The 21986-nt window shown below is 35.7% G+C and overlaps 2 protein-coding genes across 3 annotated transcripts in view; one reads left to right on the top strand and one right to left on the bottom strand.

The window, feature by feature from the left end:
* The window catches only part of LOC135216975 (organic cation transporter protein-like), a 56463-nt gene extending 48456 nt beyond the window's left edge, over positions 1-8007 (top strand). For both annotated transcript variants that reach the window (XM_064252511.1, XM_064252512.1), the window contains 2 exons: positions 722-873; positions 5180-8007. In XM_064252511.1, the coding sequence (XP_064108581.1) occupies positions 722-873; positions 5180-5243 (216 nt within the window). In that variant the 3' untranslated portion in view covers positions 5244-8007. The remainder of the gene's footprint in view (positions 1-721; positions 874-5179) is intronic.
* A 3124-nt stretch (positions 8008-11131) lies between these two features.
* The window catches only part of LOC135216972 (eukaryotic translation initiation factor 2A-like), an 89282-nt gene continuing 78427 nt past the window's right edge, over positions 11132-21986 (bottom strand). The window contains exons 12-13 of the mRNA XM_064252505.1: positions 12643-12887; positions 11132-11547 (exon numbers count right to left, since the gene is read on the bottom strand). Of these exons, the coding sequence (XP_064108575.1) occupies positions 11422-11547; positions 12643-12887 (371 nt within the window). The 3' untranslated portion in view covers positions 11132-11421. The remainder of the gene's footprint in view (positions 11548-12642; positions 12888-21986) is intronic.

Genomic DNA, 21986 nt, shown 5'->3' with positions numbered 1-21986 from the left:
GACAATTTTCGGCTTGCGACACGTCTCAAGAATGGAACCCCCGTCTTAACCCGGGAACTGCCTGTAATATTTTTATGATGAAATTAAGCATTATTTATACTTATCCAGTAATTACACGATCGGAACCCCCCGCAGTCTCCTCGCATGGACACTAAGGGGCATAAAACTAACTGAGCTCTTTGCCAAGTTGTTCCTCTCTTTCCCTGAAAGTGGGCGGGGTCATTGTTACCTAGTACCTACCCAAAACAAAAACCTAGTGCGACCCGCAAATTTCAAAATTTAGCTGCTGGCCGAGTAAAATTCTTGGCTATGTAGTTACTAGGTAAGTATAAATAAAACTTAATTTTATCATAAAAATATCATGTTTTGCCATTTGCCAGTGACAGCAAACCTCTGGCTGAGGTGTGGATTAATTTGTCATGAATTTCAAATATCAAAACCAGTCCAAATGTTATGCCTGAACATAATAAACAAGAGTAAGTACATTGAATACTGTTACACATTTCATGAGATCGGAGTCATTGCCTCGTTAGGTTAAAAAGAAAACTACTGAATGAGTTTGATAAATGGTTCAAGCAATTTTCTTTTACTTTTTTTATTTCATATCACTGCAATAAACATTTGAAAATGATGTTTGAAGTTTAAATTTTTATTTTATTTATTCAGGAGTGTTTTGTTACATATATTTATTTAAATTATTTATTTTCCATTTACCACTCAGGGTCCTCTCTGTCCATGGGTTCCATCGGTACTTTTTGGTGGTGCTTCTCTCCTATCTGGTATGACGACACTTAAACTGGGTGAAACCTTGAACATTCCTCTACCAGATACAGTAGCAGATTTGGAAAATGTCAACAGAAGAAGAAAGGAAAAGTAAGTTTTCTTTTTCTCTATTCAGTTAATTTTATATTATTTAGTGAAGTATGCCATCATAGTAAAATACAATACAGTGGAGTAGTTGAGCAGGGTTTTACGACAAAGTTAACAGATTGAATTGATGTCTTAATGTAATGGGAAGTGCAGTACATGGCATTCCTTTTTAAATGCAAACTTTTATTATCAACATAGTATTTATAATTTTATGCTGTTTTGAGTGTACTGCATTTTATTTCTCATAATCTTGTAATTTTATTCTTCTTGGGAACTCAACTTGGAATATGGTATACAAGTTCCAAAATTGGCAATACAGTATGGCTATGGCTGTAGTGCTTACGTTTCTAAGTAGACCCTTTCCTACCTTGAATACAAAATTTTTCTCACTAGCCCACCTGTTTAGTTTTGAGTGTACATGGAACAGGAAATTTTCTTTCTAATAGTTTAGTTCTGAACATTTCAGCATGGAAAAATAGCAATTCTGCTAACACCATATGGATTCTCCTTATTAGTAGAACATGAAAGAATTGTCAGTATAATTGAGCAATTCTGTGTATTTCACCACAACATTGCATTCTTACTTATGTACATTATCTATTATGTCAGTGACGAATACTAAGTTGTAAAACTAATCTTTAGTGTTGAATTGTGGTTCAGACTTATTTTTAAAGTAGCAACAACCATCATGTCATTATTTGTGTATTTAAAATGGAAGTGTCTATTAAAGATGCAGTAATGATTGTTTTACATGCAGTAGCCTAGATTGGTGTTGGTCAAAGTAAATTTTTAAAAATCTCATGAACAAGAGTGTACTCATGCCCAAAGTACTCTAGTTTGTTGATATGTTACCATATGAATTTCACTCAATTTGGTAATGCCCATCCATAGCAATGGCAAAATTTGTATTTTGATATTTAATGATCCTCAAATTTGTATTGTGTTCATTAATTTGGACAAGGTTTTTAATTCAATATGGTTGCTTGTTTGTTGGCACCCTGAAAAGCTCTTATGTTAATTGTACATATTTAGATTATCCACAATAGTATCAACAAATTTAATGACTAAATTTTGAAGTTCAGTGAGTATTGGTGTTGTGTTGACCATTACAAGTTTGGATACTTCATCTATTTTTAAAATAGAATGTATAAAAGGATGGCAAAAACGAAAAAAATGCTGTAAGGCAAATTTAAATAGTGCATACAGAGATGTCAGGTAAAGTGCAGTAAGTAAACACTTCATTGGGATATGTGAAATGAGTAGGGGATCCATTTCAGATTTTCAACTGAAGTGTAAAGCTATCCAAGGCAAATATTATGACATTCTTATATTAAAAGTTTTAATTATACTTACCCAGTAATTTCATAGCTAACAGTTTCACTCAACCGGCAGTCAAAATTCTGAAATTCACGGGTCGTGCTAATCTTTCTGGTTGTTTTGGGTAGGTAACAATGGCCCGTCCACTTTCAGAGAAAGGGAGGAACAACTTGGCAAAGAGATCAGTTTTATATGTCCCTAAAAAAATCCATGCTAGGGGATGGAGGGGGGCCTCCAATCATGTAATTACTGGGTAAGTATAATTGAAATGGTTTTATTATAAAAATGTCATTTTTAATTATGTAACTCCTAGCCAGTCCAGAGAAGTTCTCGGGTAAAACAGAGCCTTGCTCTCTCTTCTCTGCAAGCTCTGCTTCTACTTCATTGAAGGCCTTCTTAGCTGATGACAACAGGATCATTTTCGGCAAGTTGGTGGAAGACGAGGAAGGCATATCCACATTAAATTTAGAAGCGGGAGATGGAGTTGCTGGCGCAAAAAAAACTTTGGAAAAGTGGCCAGCAGGAACCTCAGGAAAGAAGTATAAGCAGTCAGCGGAGCTTCTTGGTTGCTATTTCTCCATCTAAAGATGACACTGGAGAAAGAGCCATGTCTAAAGGAGCTTGAGATGACGCCGCCTCTACAGGCACTCGAGACATCACTATATCTACTGGCGCTTGAGAAGTCATGGGAGCCTTGTTAAGAAGAGACAGAATACTGCCCAGTTTCTGCTGAATGGGATCCACTTCCGATACTTCAGAAGTAACAATGAGTATGGGTAGCTGGTGGCGTCAATGGGCGCTTGGGTACAGGCAGATACTTGGCTTCCTCCAAACAAGCAGCCGCTACTGGGTGCTTGTTGACTGCTGGGGGTTCGGGTGCCAATTGGTGCTTGGCTCTCTCCGAAAGCGTAGGCACTACTGGGCGCTCAGAAGCTGCTGGAGGAACAGGAGTTGAAGGCAGCACTGGAGCTTGATGAGGAGTTGAAGAACGATGACGACGAGCCTTGGGCGCTGGAGGAGCATCATCCTCTGAGAGGCAATCAGAAGAAAAGCATTCTGGGCTGTCCCAGTGACAGCAAGATGGCACTCCGGCTCTTTAAGCCTCTTGACAGGGACAGCTGGAGGAAGCGATACGTCCATAGCGCCTCTCTTCAAAGGACGAGATTTATTCCCAGAGCGCCACTGACAACAGGGAGAGGAATCCTCTTAACTAGACAAACTACGAACATCCACAGACTGATTGATTGATTATGAAATTTAGGCCTTGAGGACCAAGTGCCAGAACCCATCAGGATTATTCAGCGTCCTAATGAAAATGAAATGTATAAATTAGTATGATAAATTATAAATAAATGAATGATAATAGTAGGCAGTCCCCGGGTTACGACGGTCTCGGCTTACGATGTTCCGAGGTTACGACGCTTTTCAATTATATTCATCAGACATTATTTCCAGGGTTACGACACATGTTCCAGGGTTATGACACCTACAACGCTCATCTGGCAAATGAAATATGACACCAAAAATGCAAAATAATCAATATTTGAAGGTTTTTTTATGAAAAATGCCATAAGAATGCAGTTTACATAGTTTTCAATGCACCCAAAGCATTAAAAGTAAGGTTTTCTTAGGATTTTTTATGATGTTCCAGCTTACGACGATTTTCGGCTTACGACGCGTCTCAAGTACGGAACCCCTGTCGTAACCCGGGGACTGCCTGTATTCATATATGAACATAAAAATTTTTAGATAAAACCAATTAAAAAATATATACGTATATATATATATATATATATATATTATATATATATATATATATATATATATATATATAGTATATATATATATATATATTTATTTATTCAAAATATAATCCACAGAGAGACCTTTCCAGTGGCTCTTGCTTGCAATCTGGAATACTTCAACAGGTTGAACTGAGGGGGTAACAGCTCGTGGGCAGACCCACCCACCTCCCTTGGGCTACCAGTTTGACTCCTCCCAAATTTTAGGGGAGTATGCCAGTGACCTTTGCATAGGAGAGTTAATGGGACGAACAGCCACCTTCTCCATTTACACTGCACTATCACTTTAGGCTTTGTCCATAAGGACTTTCACTGGCGAACCAAGCTGCTCCATCGTTTGCACTAATAAATCATAAAATCATTGCTTCGAGGCTGTCAATGGGGCTGGAATCGGTAGTGTGGGAGCCTAAAACTGTTGAGGGTGGCATAGCAAAAGAACTGGGAATGGGGCCAAAGACATGCTAGGAACATGTGAATCCAATTTTAAATCAGAAGATCCCTGGCTAGTTACCAGTTTAGATTCTGCTCTAGCCATTGCCTTTCTTTTCTTGTCTTTAGCTAACTTTCTCAAGTGAGACTAAATTTTTCCATGTCCTTTTGTCCCAGTCATTAACAATCCAAATATCTCAAGTCTAGGGAACTGACCACAGCAATCCATGCACATGTGAGAATCATACAATTCTTTGGTCAAACGTCTTTTACAACCTTTAGCACAGTCTCTAATATAAGACGAACTGGAGTCTGACATCGTCACAAACTGATAGTCAAGTTGGTAACAAAAAAGTAAAAAAACTATTACAAGTTCTCTAAAAAGAACCTAACATTATCTGAACAATGCCAAAATTGACAAATAAATTAAAATACTTCACCAATTGTGATGAACCAACAATCAAATCAGTCAAGAATTTCAAAATCAGCTGCAGCCGACAACCAGTGTACTATAGCCATCAACCAGCAGAAACAAACTGATCTCTTTGTGAAGTTGTTCCTCTCCCTGAAAGTGGGCAGGGCATTGTTACCCAAACCGAAAATAAGCACAACCAACAAATTTCATAATTTTAACTGCCAGGTGAGTGAAACTTATCTATGAAATTACTGGGTAAGTTCCATAATTAAAAAGTGTTTTTTAATATTTTATTTAAGTATATTCTAAATATATTCCACATTATCAGTTTTTTTCTTTCTTTCAGGCATGGTGAAGTAACAAGTGACATTATATGTCAGACCGAATTAAAAAGTGACTGTGACTTCTAAAATAAAATAAAAAAATTTTAAAAGTGCTAGCAAACCAGTACTACTCGGAAAGTTGTACAAATTTTGACCGTAACCTTGGAACATAATTATAGTAATTACATAAGTCAAAAGATGAAATATCAAGTGAAGATCGCTGGTAGTACTTGTTGAATTACTCTGTGAAACTTTCGGTTAAATACAATGAAAGATAACAAATTTTAAAAAAGTAAGTTGTATTTTTCCTAGGATACGAGCCTAAGCTTCCATAAATGTAGTACTCTGTCCACAGTGTACTGCAGCGGTGACAAGTTTTAGTGTTGAGAAGTTCCAAAAATGTGTGTGATAGTGTTTGTAACCAGATAATTTTGATCTGTGTAGATGCAAGTTTTTAGAACTGATTTTTAAAAAATTATTTGTATTATACTTATATGGAAAAATATTGTTGTAGCAGTCGTGTGCGCACACTAGTAAAATGAGCAGCAAAGATTCACTTATATTCGGAGGCACAGACACTGAAAATGTAAATGCAAGTTCTGTTTTGTGTTTAACCAGCAAGACTGAAGAGGAATCAGATCATGCAATATATTATTTGCATTACACCGGAGCCCTAATGGGAAGAAGTAACATCAGTGAAGTTTCCAATGTCACCCTTTCAGATTTATCAATATATGAACAAGGAGTTCAGTCATGAACGTATGAACGTTATGAGTTTAGGTCTGGCTGTTCACCAGCACTACACCACTTTATGGAAGTTCTGCATCATAACCTGTACATAGTATGTTGCTGTTCTGCAATCAGACTACGGAATTAGTTTAGCCAAGCAAGTGGCTACAGCTCCCCTTACCCACCTACCCTCAACAGCTGCCTTTCAGGTATTCAGTTTTCCCAGTACAGCCTTCAAGGAATGTGGTCTCTCAAAGAGTTCCTTCACATGCTTTTCACTTCACTTACAGAGGACAACCTTTCCATTACTCATCGTAAAACCTGGTAAAATTGGTTTCCTCTCCTACTCAAGCAGTCCTTCCAGTGCTGGAAACATCATTATTATTTTTTTAGATCACTAACAGGGCCTTCATTGCATTTACCTCATATATCCTCAAACCTTGTACCTTTCAGCAATATCTTCCATTTTATAAATAGCCAGAAGTTGAATGAGGTCACTTCAGGAGAGCATGGGACCTGTTGCACTAATGCCATACTGCATTTGGCCAAAAAACTCGGCAGCAAAAGCAAGCATTGGGAGAGGTGGATGCTGACAGCTCTACCAAAACATTGCTTCAGCTCTCTCTACTCATCTCATTTACAATTATTTTGATCAAATACAGTGTCTGACAAGTGCAGAAAGTCCCTTACTATGTGATGTGGCTCCATGTAATTTTTTGCCTTTTCTAAAATGAGGATGCAGCTGAAAGGTATGAGGTATGAAAACATATAAAATCAAGATAAATGTGACAAAAGACCCTTAGAATAAACTTCAGTACAGTATATGTAGAATGAAATATGCCACAGTCCCTTTATATGATTTGCCATTTTCATATCCCAAGGGCCACTCTCTGAAGGAAAATTAATTCTGAACATCATAAGAGCCAATTTCATTCCAAGACCTAGGTTTGAATACTTTCTTATCAAACTTTGTCTTGCTATAGTGCAGGTTTGTAATAAATTATGCTTAAGAGGGTTGTTAGAAGACCTAGAAAACAGGGTAAATCTACCCTAAACCACACGTGAAGAAATTGGTCTAGTCAAATAATATAACAAATTCAATGACATCACTAAATTTTAAGTAGATTTGTTAAAATGGCTGCATACAGTACTTATTACAGGTTACCTCATATAATAGTGTTGTATAGGGAATTTGTTTGCTGCTGTTTTGCTCAAGTTTTGAGACAGCATATCCTAGATAAAATGGCATATAGTTCTCAAGAGTTCAAGAATATTATTTTTAGTATATAACAATACCCTGTATTAAAACCAGGTGGATACTGATGGAAGGGGAGGACTCCCCTCCATCCAGTTGGTAGGCATTCATTATACATTTTGGACCAGGAAGCAGAATGAGGGGTGGCTATAGGTAGGCCATTTATGTAAAGACCTCAAGTTTGTATGTTAGGAATAAACAAATCACAGACGACCCCCAATTTGTGAGGGATGCATTCCAGATCCCGCCCCCCCACTGAATAGAAAGAATCCACGGATACTTAGAATCCCTATAAAATTGCTTGATTAAAACTGCCTGTTTTGTTAGTTCAACCTCATGAAAAACCCACTAAAAATGCTTACACCCCGTTTTTTTTTTTAGTTATCACCAGAAATTGATCGGAAAATACAGTAATTTGTGGATATTTCTCAGAAAAATACTGCAAACACGAATTTCCCGTGAATAATGGTAAGATATGGTCTATAGAGAAATCCGTAAATACGTGAGTCTGTGAATGCCAAGTACACGAAAACACAGGGTCCACTATATTTTTTAAATTTGTCATTTGTTCCTACACATATACAAACCCTCAGTCTTTAAATATGGGAGAAATATTTAAAACACATATATAACTACATTTGTTTGAGGGCTGGTGTTTCGTTTTGGGGAGATATTCATTGTTCCTAATGTTGACCTAGAGGTCCTTTAATGGGATGCATTAATCCAAGGCTACTGACCCAAAACTATAATTGTTTCTTTCTTAGGGTAAATGCAGATGTGACAGCACAGGAAATCACTGTCATATTGTCTTAACATTTTCATATATTCTGTTTCTAAAAATATTATCAAAACTGCAGTAAATTATAATGAGATGTTTCTTAACCCTCACGTGATCTGATGAAGCGTAGCGCATCAATAAATTTTTTTCCGGAAGTGATACGCTGGGCGCGTCACATGCGAGTTATTTTCAGGAAAAATTCACACAAAAAAATTCATCAATCATAGAAAACGTAGTTGACGCTACTGGGTCGACAGATGATGAATCTCGAAGAAAACGCAAACCAAACACCACAAGCTTGCTTACCTACAATACAAAACGTCAACTTAAGTAGGTTTGAAAATCTGAAAATTGCACTCTGTAAAAAAATTTACATTTTTTAATCAATTACATCTCTGAACAAACACATTTATAGCAAAAGTATTGCTTCCACATGAAAGATCAAACATTTCTACACAAATTAGGTTTAAAACAAACTCCCCAAACCTAATTATTATATTTTTCATGATTATTTCCAGAAAATATCTATGATTTTTCTTAAAAATACCACGTTCATCACTTTTTTTTTTATTATTATTTCTAGGCCTTGTAAAGATGTTCTGATTGCTTTAGGCAATAATTCAATCATTTGCCGATGTAATAACACTAACCAGAAGCGTATATCAGTTATAGTTTGGATGTAACGAATTTTACCAAAAAATTTTTCCATGCGCGTTCTTTTCGGCCTGGGGAAAAAGTTGTGTACCTGTGAGCAAGAGGGTTAAATAAAGCCATTTTTTTAAAGAATTGAAATGGAGTCTTCAATAGCCTTATTTGCACAATGAGGAACACATTTGGCCTTGCTCTTTCACTGTCCCGTGACACTCCTTTCACCAAGTGCAAAAGAACTAGTCATGAAAATAGCATCAAAATACACAAATTGGTGAATATTTCAGTGAAAAAGTTTGCGAATTTCCAAATTTTTCATAAAGAGAAGACGGCGATGCACTCCTCTCGCTCACAGAAGAAGACTCTTCTTGCCAGAGAACAGAATACCTCTCTGTAAAAACAGAGTCCATCCTCTCAAACATAGCTTGAAACATTTATGGCGGCTCAGCGAGAGGAAGAGATGACATAGGCAAATGAGATGACTTGAAAACAACGGAAGGAAGAGACACCACCCCAGTTGACATCATAAGCTGAGAGGATGTTGGGAGTGACGTCACATCATCTCTAATGGTAGCATTGGTTGATGGTGGAGCGATAAAGGGTGACACAGCAAGCGTTGATGCTGATACAGGCAACCCGCAAGGAGGCAGCACACGAGAGTCAAAGTAATGTAGTCCTGGAGGTGGGGGACTGCCAATGGGGTGATGAGGGTATGAGCCAAGAAATGAGAGAGAAGGCCATCCAAGGAGGGGGAACTCTGTAAGCCTAGAGATGCCAAAACAGCTGCCATCTTGTTTGATTCAGTATCTGAAATAAAGGAAACAAGGGGAATAGCCTCCTCCCTCTCTGGAAGGGCAGTAGATCCCACAGGAGAGGGGTCTAGAATCTCATCCTGTGCAACTACCAATACTTCTGACAAATTGATAGAAGAAAGGGAAGGAGAGTGGTATAACCGAAGCAGGGGGACGCTTCTCGAAGAAGGGGATGCTGAAACATCCAAACGAGGAGGCAAAAAATCCTCCCAAGAAGAACAAAAAGAAACTCTACGATGCTCCCTCTTCTTGTTAAACGCCCTCCACTGCGACTTAGGCCAGGAACAACATTCCGAGCAAGGATTAGTAATGGTACAAAAATTAGATCGACACCTACTGCATGTCGTATGGGGATCTGTAATGGAAGCAGCCAAAAACCTGGAGAACGGAAAACCCTGAATGCCTGGACACTAAGCGTTGACGAGGCCTTTCAGAATCAGAAGGCTCTATGATAACAACAAAGCACACACACAAACAACATTGAAACAAAAATAAATCACAGACAAACAAAGCAACTGTCTTGGGAGGAGAGCAAAGCAGTGACTACACTCCAAGGCGGTCAAAGAAAGACTAGCATGTCACAAGGTTCTATGCCTGCATGAGTTGCCAGATGCCACAGATTCCTTGCTTTACAATCTTTGTTTTTAACCAATTTCCAGCTGGCACAAGAATATTATCTTATTGTAAAGACCAAGGGTTTGTTAGCTATGAAACAAATTGATTGAAAGTTTGTCATATCCCACAGAAGCAATGTCTGCCATTCACCCTACCATGGAGGTAGAATTGCTCTTGGAAGGGCAATCTTGTTTGCCTGGGGACTCTTTTTTAAAAGGTAGAGCGGAGGCGCAACCTACAAGAGTGAGGGGGATTCATGCTGGAAGGCAAGCAGAAGTCTTGTACGACAGTTACCAAACCACCACACTAGCAAGAGAGACTTCCTCTGTCTCAACATCTCAATTTCTACATCATCTGAAAGACTAACACATTACAACATTCCTAATAATTGTGTAGTTGAAAGAAAAAATCAACTCAGCTTGGTCAGAGAGAAAACACTTCAGAACAAAAAGAAATAGATGTAGAATTAAGATGTTTGATAAAACAAGGTTGAGGTGGCATCTAAAAATAGGATGGTTGGCAGTCAAGAGACCGGCCTCTCTCTCTTCTTGGGTGCTTAATAGAAAAAAAGATTTAACAGAATAAAAGAACAAACACCAAGGCTAAGACCAAGCTTGGTTTGCATTAAATCAAAAAGGCAGAACCAAGTTAGAGAGGGAATTAAGAGAAAGGCTCATAAGCTAAAATAAGTTGAAAACAATTACGTAGCATAAATGTAGGGAAAACACAGCAAGAAAGAGTGAAAATAACAAAATGTAACAATAGAATTTGTTGCATTATTTCAAAATGGGCAAAATATCAAAACAAAAATTAAATTCTAAATTGAAAAGAATGAAGAATTAAGTCAAACAGCAGGCAATAGAAGAGACACTTCTGTCTCAGATGCGGCCAAAAAGTAAAGAGAATGCCTACCAACTGGATGGAGGGGACTCCCTTCCCTTCCATAGGTAGCCAACAACCAATATCCATCTCAAGTTAAATGGCCGGCTCCAGTTTGCATTAAAGTAAATCCCTTATGTAAAGAACTACTGAAGTTAGTTTCCTTACACTAACTAATTACATATACCCCAAAGCCCTTAACATTACCAATTTTTCTCTCAAGTAATATGCCACAAATTGGGTAGTGAAAACATTCTAATACGGTAAGGAATTTTTAATAACAAAACAAAATAGGTTACTTTTGTCAAATCTAAATGACAAAAAGGGCAAACTAGCTTTCTAAAGATGCATGGTAATTTACCATAACTTTCACTCTCTTCCATACACTTGACACACACCAGACATATGTACATATATAAAATATGTCGATGTCAACCATAAATAAATTTCCAACTTTCAATTAGTTAAAAAAAATTACAATCTACTTTGGTACTTTCATAAAAATACAATAATGATTGAACATGGGCCAATAATCAGACACGAATTCTATCAAACTGTTAACGTCTCCAAGTCTTTCAAGAGCTGCTCCTCGGTAGCCATTTTCTCCAGCTGAGCTTTTTCCAAAATCTTTCCACCAGCCAGCTCATCTTTCAACTTGGCAATTGAGTGAAGTTTCTGTAACAGAAAAACTATGTTAAAGAATTCATAACTACATGAAACCTGCTACTACACATAAAAAATTAAGAAAATAGTAATTCCAGTAATGGCTAAATTTTTCAATTCATTATACTCCAGGTTTCACAGAAAATTTTAACTTAACATACCCTATAGAAAATATGCTATAGCTATCCCTGCATCATAATGAAAATTCTTCATATATATTTGGTAGCAAAAGGGGTGCCATCCCACAAAATCTCTTACAAATAGAAATGTCTCTTAAATACTTAGTATCAACAACCAGCTGAATGCCTGGTTCCCTCAGCAATTACCATAAAGTATTATACCGAACTATATTATCATTTCAAAATTATTGAAGGCAACAATAATCTACATAACAGGAAGTAAATTTACAGACCTAATCCTACAAATATTGTGTAGGTTTAAAACAATAATTTTCAGGCATTAAGCCTAGAAAAATTTCTAACCATCGCCATCAATTGTTATTTCCCGTTGTAAAATTTACAATTTACAACTGCTCTGAGTGCTGACAAAAATTGTACCGTTGAATTTTTCAGACTAATTTTTTCTTTCTCAATATTAGTATATGTTTACCACTCACTATTCACGTCTGAAAACAAGACTTGACGTGCGATTTCATGAAATTTAGCACAAGGCTTATTTATTTAGAAATGCTTATAAAGAGTGAAGCATATAGTTTTTGACTAGTTTCTTCTGATTGAAACAGGTTGAAATCTTTAACCTAGATAAAATGGTCCTATATAATTTTAGCTTTCAGTTTTGGTTTTTAATTGACAATGATTAAAAAGTATAAAAGTTTCACAGCTGTTTCGTAATCTACAATCTGCTGGGAGTTGGAATGGATAACCAGCTCATAGTCTCCAAAAAAAAAAAATATATATAATTAATTCTAGGACTAAACTGCATTATGTTATTGATCTACCAAAAAAATTTTTAGAAAATGTTGTGGGGATACTTGACCCTATTACCAGTTAAAAGTTATTGATTGCCTTGACCAATCTTAGCTTGGCTTGTAATAATGTGCATATAAAAAATATTATCCACTTTGATCATAAGGCCTGTCACTCTTACCTTTTTAATACTTTTTATTCTTTTATCAACTTCTGGAACACCAGTCAACGTGACCCCAGCAATTGAAGAGAGAAGTTCTGCCCCAGATAAAGTTGAAGTCAACATGTTTGCCCCTTGATCACTTTCATCAGCTGTTTGTGATCGCCAGTTGTCTGCTTTTTCTGCGTTCCCATTTTCTCCCCGCTTTTTCTTGCCCTCTTTCTTTTTCTTGTTCTTCGAAGCAGACTTTGACAATGAAGCAGCTTCTGTAACAATAATCAGATATATAATGTATATATACTGTAACGCCCAAATGATGATATACAATTCCAAATGGCAGTACAGGCACCCCTCAGTTAACGACAGGGGTTCAGTTCCTGGTGGCCTGATGCTAAGCGAAAATTGTCGCTAACCAAAATTCAAAAGTCTATGGGTCCCACAATTCCCCCTTTTGGTGCCCTAGCCTAGTTAATGATGCCTTGACAGTGTCACAGCCACATATTTTGCCATAATATGTAATAACTCTTTAATGAAAAAGTGGATTTGCCTAATCATTTAGTACTATGGTCTGCATGATAGTTCTAAAAAATTTTATTTTCAGATTTGATGAACTTATTGGTAAACCTTGGCCTAGTATGAGTGAGAGAGAGAGAAAAAGTTACCTTTTTCATACTGCTAACTTTTCTCCATCTTTATTTAATATATCTTCTAGTTAAATAAGTTGAAAAAAGCAAAAGGGAATTATAAAAGTATAGTTAGTAAAGTTATAATCATTGCTTAAACACTAGCGCCACAAACAACTGAACAAAATGAGTTGTTTTGCTACAACAACTGAACCAAATCTGATAATAATAATGTTTTGCTTGCATTTCAGCCACAGTAAAATAGTAAAAAATGACTGTAATCAAGTAGAACAGGACTTGTATATTTTTACATTATACCATTATTTGGTATGGAGAAAATATTAGCAAGGAAATAATGAAGCTGAGAAAATAAAATTTCACACTGCTAATGACAATAAATTACCAAGCGTCAGCAATGTGGATGCAACTCTACTGTAATTAAGTGGAAAAAAATTATTTAAAAAAAAAATACTGGCCATGAAAAAACACATTTTAACCCTTTAACGCCGATTAGATGTATTAAACGTCGATATAAATTGTCTGTTGGGTGCCGATTGGACGTATGGTACGTTGATATAAAGTTTTTTTTTTTTAATTCGCGGAAAAATAGTTATAGGCCTACTAGACAAAAACTTTTGAATCACGTGCCTTGGGGGATGCTGGGAGCTCACGGATCAAGGCGTTGTTTTGTTTACAATCGTTACCCAGGCGCGCAAGCACAGGTTTCTTTCTTCTCGCACTAAAAAGCATCAGCGACACATCTCAGAAATTATTTCGTCACTTTGACATAATTTTTGCACCATTTTATATTAGCCGTTACATGGAGTATTATACAGGCGGTCCCCGGGTTACGACGGGTCCGGCTTACGACGTTCCGAGGTTACGACGCTTTTTCTTAAATATTCATTGAAAAATCCGCCCTGGGTTACGACGCTTGTTCCGAGGTTACGACGCTGAAGCTTCCGACGCTCTGAGTTTACGATGCTTTTAAAAAACACATATTATGATAAGATAAGAATCCTTTATAGTTTAGCACAGTTTCTCTCTCTCTCTCTCTCTCTCTCTATCTCTCTCTCTCTATCTCTCTCTCTCTATCTCTCTCTCTCTCTCTCTCTTTGTATTTTCCAAGAAAATAATCACTATAATTTTCTCTCTCTCTCTCTCTATACTACAAAGATGTATGTTTTTTAGTATGATAAATAAATGATTTACTATTTTCAAATATTAATATTAATTTATACAGCAATAATATAAATTCATTAAAGAAAACACCATAGTGAATTAGTAAGATTTTAGCTTATATTTAAAAAATTATCGAAGAATGAAGGAAATCCCAGTCTTTTCTGTAACCTTTCCAGGTACTAAAACTGTCAGATATATATCATGTCTGTGACAGCCAAAAGGGGGAAGAGCTGGGGAGAGTTGGGGGAGAGCTGCGGTGTTGCAATCAGTGGTCCTGACATTTCCCCCCCCCCCACCTCTCTCTCTCTCTCTCTCTACTCCTCTCGTCTCTCGTCTCTCTCTTCTCTCTCTTCTCTCTCTCTCTCTCATCATTTACTGAGACTCGAGATTTTTTATGTACTTGTACTATTTGTTTTTAATACTTTCAAATAATAATAATAATAATAATAACTGTAATTACAAAATTCATATGTGATAGTATTTTAAAGAAATACAATACGTACTAATCTATCCATGTCACTTTTAATTAAGGTTAACTCTCTCTCTCTCTCTCTCTCTCTCTCTCTCTCTCTCTCTCTCCTCTCTCTCTCTCTCTCTCTCTCTCTCTCTCTCTCTCTCTCTGCCACACAAGGTAATAATGAGTCATAGTGGTAACGCCCTCCCTCTCTTTCGCTGGAAGCGTTAGAAACAAAGAGAGATAAACACTCTCTCTCTCTTTTACCGAAATGAAAGAATTTTTATGGTACTGGTATGTAAAATGTTTATTGATAATTTCAGTTATTAATAATAATAATAATAATAATAATAATAATAATAATAATAATAATAATAAAACTAATTACAAAATTCATAATGGTCGTATTTTAGAGATGAAAATGACCTTTCCATTTCACTTGTAAGGATAATTCCTCTTTCTTACTGAGATGAGAGAATTTTTATGGTAGATGCACGTGTTTATTATATTTTCAAATAATAATAATAATAATAATAATAATAATAATAATAATAGAAATAGTAATAATACGATAAATAATTTCAAAAGAAAATTCTTCCCTTTGTCTTTTTCTGTATCAATTTCCCCACCTCAACTCGAGTGACACTCAAGCTTAACAATGCCATACAATGGTCAACGAATTTAAGGTGTAATGTCTCTCTCTCTCTCTCTCTCTCTCTCTCTCTCTCTCCTCTCTCTCTCTCTCTCTTACTGAGATGAGATCATTTTCATGGACGTGTATGTAATAAGTTTTGTTTATCATTAATATTTTCCAATAATAATACAAGTACAAAATTCATATCTGAGTATTTTAAATACAATAATCATTTCCATTTCTCTCTTTTAAACAACTCTCTCTCTCTCTCTCTCTCTCTCTCTCTCTCTCTCTCTCTCTCTCCACAAGATACTTGTCATACATTTGGTGTTTCTATTTCTTCCTTTTATCTCTCTCACTCTCAGCAAAAGAATTGATAGACAGACAAACATAATTGCACAGTCCTCTCTTTCTCTCTTCTCTGGAGAAATATATGTATTTATGGGAGGGGGAAAAAGTTGCCTACAGACATTCATTTCAATCTATTGAAACCTAAGGAGTTATTTCTCTCTCTCTCTCTCTCTCTCTCTCTCTCTCTCTCTCTCTCTCTCTCTCTCTCTCTCTTGTATTTTAATGAAAATATACAGTAATTTGTGAATACACAGTGTTGTCACATGAGTAAATTAGTGATAATTTTAGAGATACGGCCCTAAGAAAAATTGCAAATTAGTAGTGAAATTTTCCCTGTGGACATGTTTTCAAGAACGTCGTTCCGGCTTACGACGATTTTCGGGTTACGACGCGTCTTAAGAACGGAACCCCCGTCGTAACCCGGGGACCGCCTGTATATGAAAATGTGTGCAATTTCATGTAGAATACAACAAAAAAATAACTAATGGTTGTAGCTTTTATCAGTTTTGAAATATTTTCATATAAATAACGATAAGTGCCAAAATTTCAACCTTCAGTCAACTTTTGACTACCGAAATGGTCGAAAAATGCAATTGTAAGCTAAAACTCTTATATTCTAGTAATATTCAATCATTTACCTTAATTTTGCAACAAAGTGGAAGACTCTAGCGCAATATTTCGATTTATGGTGAATTTATGAAAAAAACTTTTTCCTAACGTCCGCGTAGTAACTCTTCCGAAAAAATCATAAATTTTTTCGGTTTGATTGTTGTAATGTTTGCACCATTTTAAATTAGCCGTTACAGTTTTATATATGGAAATGTGTGCAATTTCATGTAGAATACTACAATAAACAACCCATGGTTATAGCTTTTATCAGTTTTGGAATATTTTCATATAAATAACGATAAGTGCCAAAATATCAACCTTCGGTCAACTTTGACTTGACCAAAATGGTCAAAAAACGCAATTGTAAGCTAAAAATCTTACATTCTAGTAATATTCAATCATTTACCTTTATTTTGCAACAAAGTGGAAGTCTCTAGCACAATATTTTGATTTATGGTGAATTTATGAAAAAAAAAAAAATTTTCCCTTAAGTTCGAGCATTAACTCTTCCGAAAAAATCAGAAATTTTTTTGTCTGATTGTCATAATGTTTGCACCATTTTAAATTAGCCATTACATAAAGTTTTATACCGTATATACTCGCATATTATGCGACTTTTGAAACCTAATTTTGAAGCTAATTTTAAAGGGGTCGCATCATACACGCGGTATAAAATTAGCATACAGTCTATGCTTTCCCAAATCGGCAGATCGCGATAGTTACTACCGGAGGAAAACAGTATATCTTTTAAAAAGTTATGCTTTACTTGTACTTCACTATATCCAATAATATTGTATGCATTCTCATATTACTATTATATTTTAAAATACAAAAGAGCAATCGTGCGCCATTTGCATTATTTTGGTTTATACAACATGTTTAACTGTTCTAGACTAACCATCTATAATTTCCAAATCACCGAAGGATTTTTTACTTACTGTTTTACTCAGTAAAAGAAACATTTGTTACTTGAACTATTATTTTCATTTTAGGATACGCAGGTAAGTGAAAATTTATTAAAGTAAAACATAATGCATAAAATTAATAAACTAAAATCCTCCAAAGTCGCTCTCCGTGTCTGTATCATCAAATACTGCTCTGAATTCTTTGCCATCAAGGCAGTCATCATATTCGTCATCTTTCAGATCTTTGATCATTTCATCTTCATCTCCTGCATCTTCGTATAGGACATCGTCAATTCATATGGAAGGTATAGTCTTGTCACCGTGGCGAGCTCTCTGGCGTGGCTTTTAAAGATCTGCCCTTATGCTAATTTTTACAAAAAAACAACAAAGGCCCAAGATGTGTGGTGACAGACCTTTGAATGTCCTTGAGACAAACCCCGAGGCTATAATTATAAGATTATAAGGGGTTTTCATTCCCAGGTACTTTAATCTCCTTCCTATTCGGCCTCTCTCTCTCTCTCTCTCTCTCTCTCGTCTCTCGTCTCTCTCTCTCTCTCTCTCTCTCTCTCTCTCTCTCTCTCTCTCTCCTAAATCTTAAACAGCTGTCCGAGCGAGAACTTTTTTTATGGGACAACATAGGCCCGCATTTCGCATTTTCAATACCTATTTATTTTGTATACGAATGCCCTTTCTCGGCTGTGAAGTTGATGTCTATCCATGGCTGTGAGATGACCAGGAATAACTTGTAAGTCGGTGTCAAAGTCACTCCACACTTCAGTCAGGCCAAAACTTTGCCATATCGCATTCAAGCAATATTCAGTCATTGTTTCCTATCTATTATTTTCTCGGAGAGAGAGAGAGAGAGAGAGAGAGAGAGAGAGAGAGAGAGAGAGAGAGAGAGAGAGAGAGAGAGAGAGAGAGAGAGTGAGTCTGTGCCTGTATACGATTGTTTATTTCTCACTCGTCAAACTCACTGTTATGCTTTATTTCATATTTCCTTGCTCACCAATTTTATTCTATACCTACGATATTAAGAAATCAAGATATGTGTAGAAGGGAGAACTGCCTCCAGACTGTACAAGTCCAAGTATGGATTTAAACGCGCGTGGAACGGTTGAAATATTCGCAACAGCACCAAAATGAGATGCCCTGTTGATAGAAAATCTGACTCCGTTTTTTGTTATTGCATAAAAAAACTTTATCAATCGTGAACCTATGTAATTTATTTAGAATTCTGCGTAACGGAAAAGATAATATTTGATATCTGTAATGGGAGAAACGGTTTTATCTCTGTTGTTATTATAAATTTGGCAGATATGCGATCAAACACGTGGGATGACCAAAACAACCCAGCCAGAGAGCTCAGCTCATTTTGTAAATACTATTGTTTGGCGTGCTAGGCTTACCCGATTCATTTGGGTGTGCGCTGCAGCTGCTGCTACTGCTACTCAAATAATCGCATTTTTCTTACTAATCCCAAGATTTGACAATGGAAAATCCCAAGATTAACCAAAGAGAGAGAGAGAGAGAGAGAGAGAGAGAGAGAGAGAGAGAGAGAGAGAGAGAGAGAGAGAGAATACACTAATAAAAACAAAAACTACGTACTGTATGCATCATCGTTAGCTTCCCGTGTGTTACGTGTAAACGTTCCTTCTAAGAAATTCACAGAGTAGTATAACTAACACCTGATTGGCTGGTTGGTAGCCATGGAGATCTGTTATCCAATGACTGCCCTCTGCTTCTGTTCTATTTATAGAAACATATTGCCGTGGAATGTGACACTAAGTTTGAGCGTTACCATGTTCGTGATTTTCTGACTGCTGACGGCAAAAATTACTCGATAATTTTCTTTATATAATTATTTCTTCGTGAAAACAATAATATAATATGATAATTTTAACTTTAATGTATACGGGTATGAAAAATACCAGTGTGTCGTAGCGATGCGTCCATCATATGTGGTATGAAAATACCACATGGTGTTGTAGCGATACGTAATCACAAAAGTACAATAATTTTTCCTTTTTCCCGGACCATCCTCAAAATTTTACGACTTCAACTGCAAGATCGATATGGTGAAATATATTATATAGTCATACTTATTGTTGAAATTCACAAGTTGAACTGCAAAACATTATTAGATTTTGATTGTTATGTACATATATTTTTTACGTTTTACGGAATGTTTGTTTTGAAAATAATAGCTATTAGTGAACATATATTAATTGTCCCACTATTTTATTATAGGTGATCTTAATTATCTCACATTCATGTAACAGTATTATATTAATATTTATTTAAATAAACTGTAATTAATAAATAACAATAATGAAAAACATAAAGGAAAAAATATTTTTGCTGCAGTAGTGATGTTTGTTTGATTATGCATCTGACCTCACATTTCCGAGATTGAAAAATTCCAAAAACCGAAACATCGGAATGTGTGTATTGCACATTTTTTTTAAACACGCACACAATGAATACACATTTACTGATACACGTTGGTGAAAGATTCAAATTACAGTATTTATTTTTGTGAGAGAGCGAGAGAGAGAGAGAGAGAGAGAGAGAGAGAGAGAATGATTTAGGACTCCAAGGCGTGTTATTTTTACAATTATTTTATTATCTTGGTATTCTTTTTTAATCTTGAGATCTTCTATTAAATTCTCGAGATTAGTAAGAAAATTACCGTAACTTCACTAGCAGCAGCAAACATCTGAACGACTCGGCCATTAGCACGCTAAACCACCAACCTTATGAACTGACCTCGGAAAAGGAACTCGCATGATACATGAGATACATGACAAAACCACTGTTTATTGGTGAAAATTTTGGGGTCGCATGATATGCGAGATCGCACGTTACTCGAGTATATACAGTATATGAAAATGTGTGCAATTTCATGTAAAATACAACCAAAAACAACCCATGGTTGTAGCTTTTATCAGTTTTGAAATATTTTCATATAAATAACGATGTGCCAAAATTTCAACCTTTGGCCAAATTTGACTCGACCGAAATGGTCAAAAAACGCAATTGTAAGCTAAAACTATTACATTCTAGTAATATTCAATCATTTACCTTTATTTTGTAACAAATTGGAAGTCTCTAACACAATATTTCGATTTATGGTGAATTTATGAAATAAACTTTTTCCTTACGTCCGCGCGGTACCACTTCTGAAAAAATCATAAATTTTTTTGCCTGAGTGTCGTAATGCTTGCACCATTTTAAATTAGCCGTTGCATAAATTTTTATATATAAAAATGTGCGCAATTTCATGTAGAATACAACAAAATGGTTGTAGCTTTTGTTAGTTTGGAAATATTTTCATATAAATAATGATAAATAGAAAAAATACATCCTTCGGTTAACTTTTGACTTGACCGAAATGGTAGAAAACTGCAATTGTAAGCTACAAAACTTACAGTCTAGTAATATTCAATCAATTACCTTCATTTTGCAACAAACAGGAAGTCTCTAGCACAATATTTTGATTTATGGTGATTTTTTGAAAACAGCTTTTTTTTTACGTCCGCACGTTACGAATTCATGCATCATTTTGTGAAAATATTTTCTCTGTGTTCCCTTGATTGTTTTACAATGTGTTATATACCAAAATGATCGTAATTTAGTGTACAATGCAACAAAAAAATTAAATCGTTAGCTTTAACCGTTTTGCTCACAGCGCGATTTGTATACAATTATATATGAATTTTTTTTTGCGCGGTCGTATATCCCAAAATTTATATATGATAATGATATTTTTTTCATTTCTGATGGTTGCATACTAAACTTCATGCAATGACAAAAAAAGGAGCCAAAAATGAACTCTTAATCTTGAAAACTAAGCGTGCTGTGATTTTTTATAAAAAACATTTTTTCCGCTTCAGTGCTCACTCGCGAACGCCCCCAGCATACGGGAGACGATTTTTAAAACACTGCTTCGGGGTTTAAGGGTTAATGTTGTTTTCACAGCGATAAAAGATATATACGTAAATCTCATATTATTATGAAATAGGATGAAAATAACCAGAACTAAGTTTTTTACACAAAAAAAACAAAGCTCCTGAAACCATCTATTGACGAAGAAAAATAACAATCGAATTCAAAAGAAGTAGGACAGATTCAAGTCGTATTTCAACTGAAAAGCACTTCATATAATGAAAAATAACCTTGCCCCATATAAACAGTTCCTAGAGATCTATTTATGCTAAACAGAAGCAAGAAAATTTCTCTGCAAAGCAAAAAACCCTGCCTCTGCCTTCAGCTGATTTTTCCAAACATAATAATATGACTACCACATACAGTATTACTGGACACAGTGAAGTAAAACATAACTTTTTAAAAAAGCCACAGAAAAGATGCATAATCGTTATGTTTGTATTTTATGCGGGTCTCGGCACTTCAGCAAAGTATTGATAACCAGACAACAGCGACATCTTAAAAAAAATAAAATAAAAATAAAAATAACTAAGTCTAGTTCATTTAAGTCAATTTTCAACTTAAAAATACTTCATTAAAAAATAACCTTGTCACAGATGAATAGAGTTTCTAGAGATTAATTTACACTAAATAGAAGCAATAAAATTGCTCTTAATTGAGTT

The sequence above is a fragment of the Macrobrachium nipponense genome, chromosome 7 (assembly GCF_015104395.2).
Source record: "Macrobrachium nipponense isolate FS-2020 chromosome 7, ASM1510439v2, whole genome shotgun sequence".
Classification (NCBI taxonomy): Eukaryota; Metazoa; Arthropoda; class Malacostraca; order Decapoda; family Palaemonidae; genus Macrobrachium; species Macrobrachium nipponense.
The sequence above is the reverse complement of the archived record's forward strand: the minus strand, read 5'-3'. Positions and strand labels throughout refer to the sequence as shown.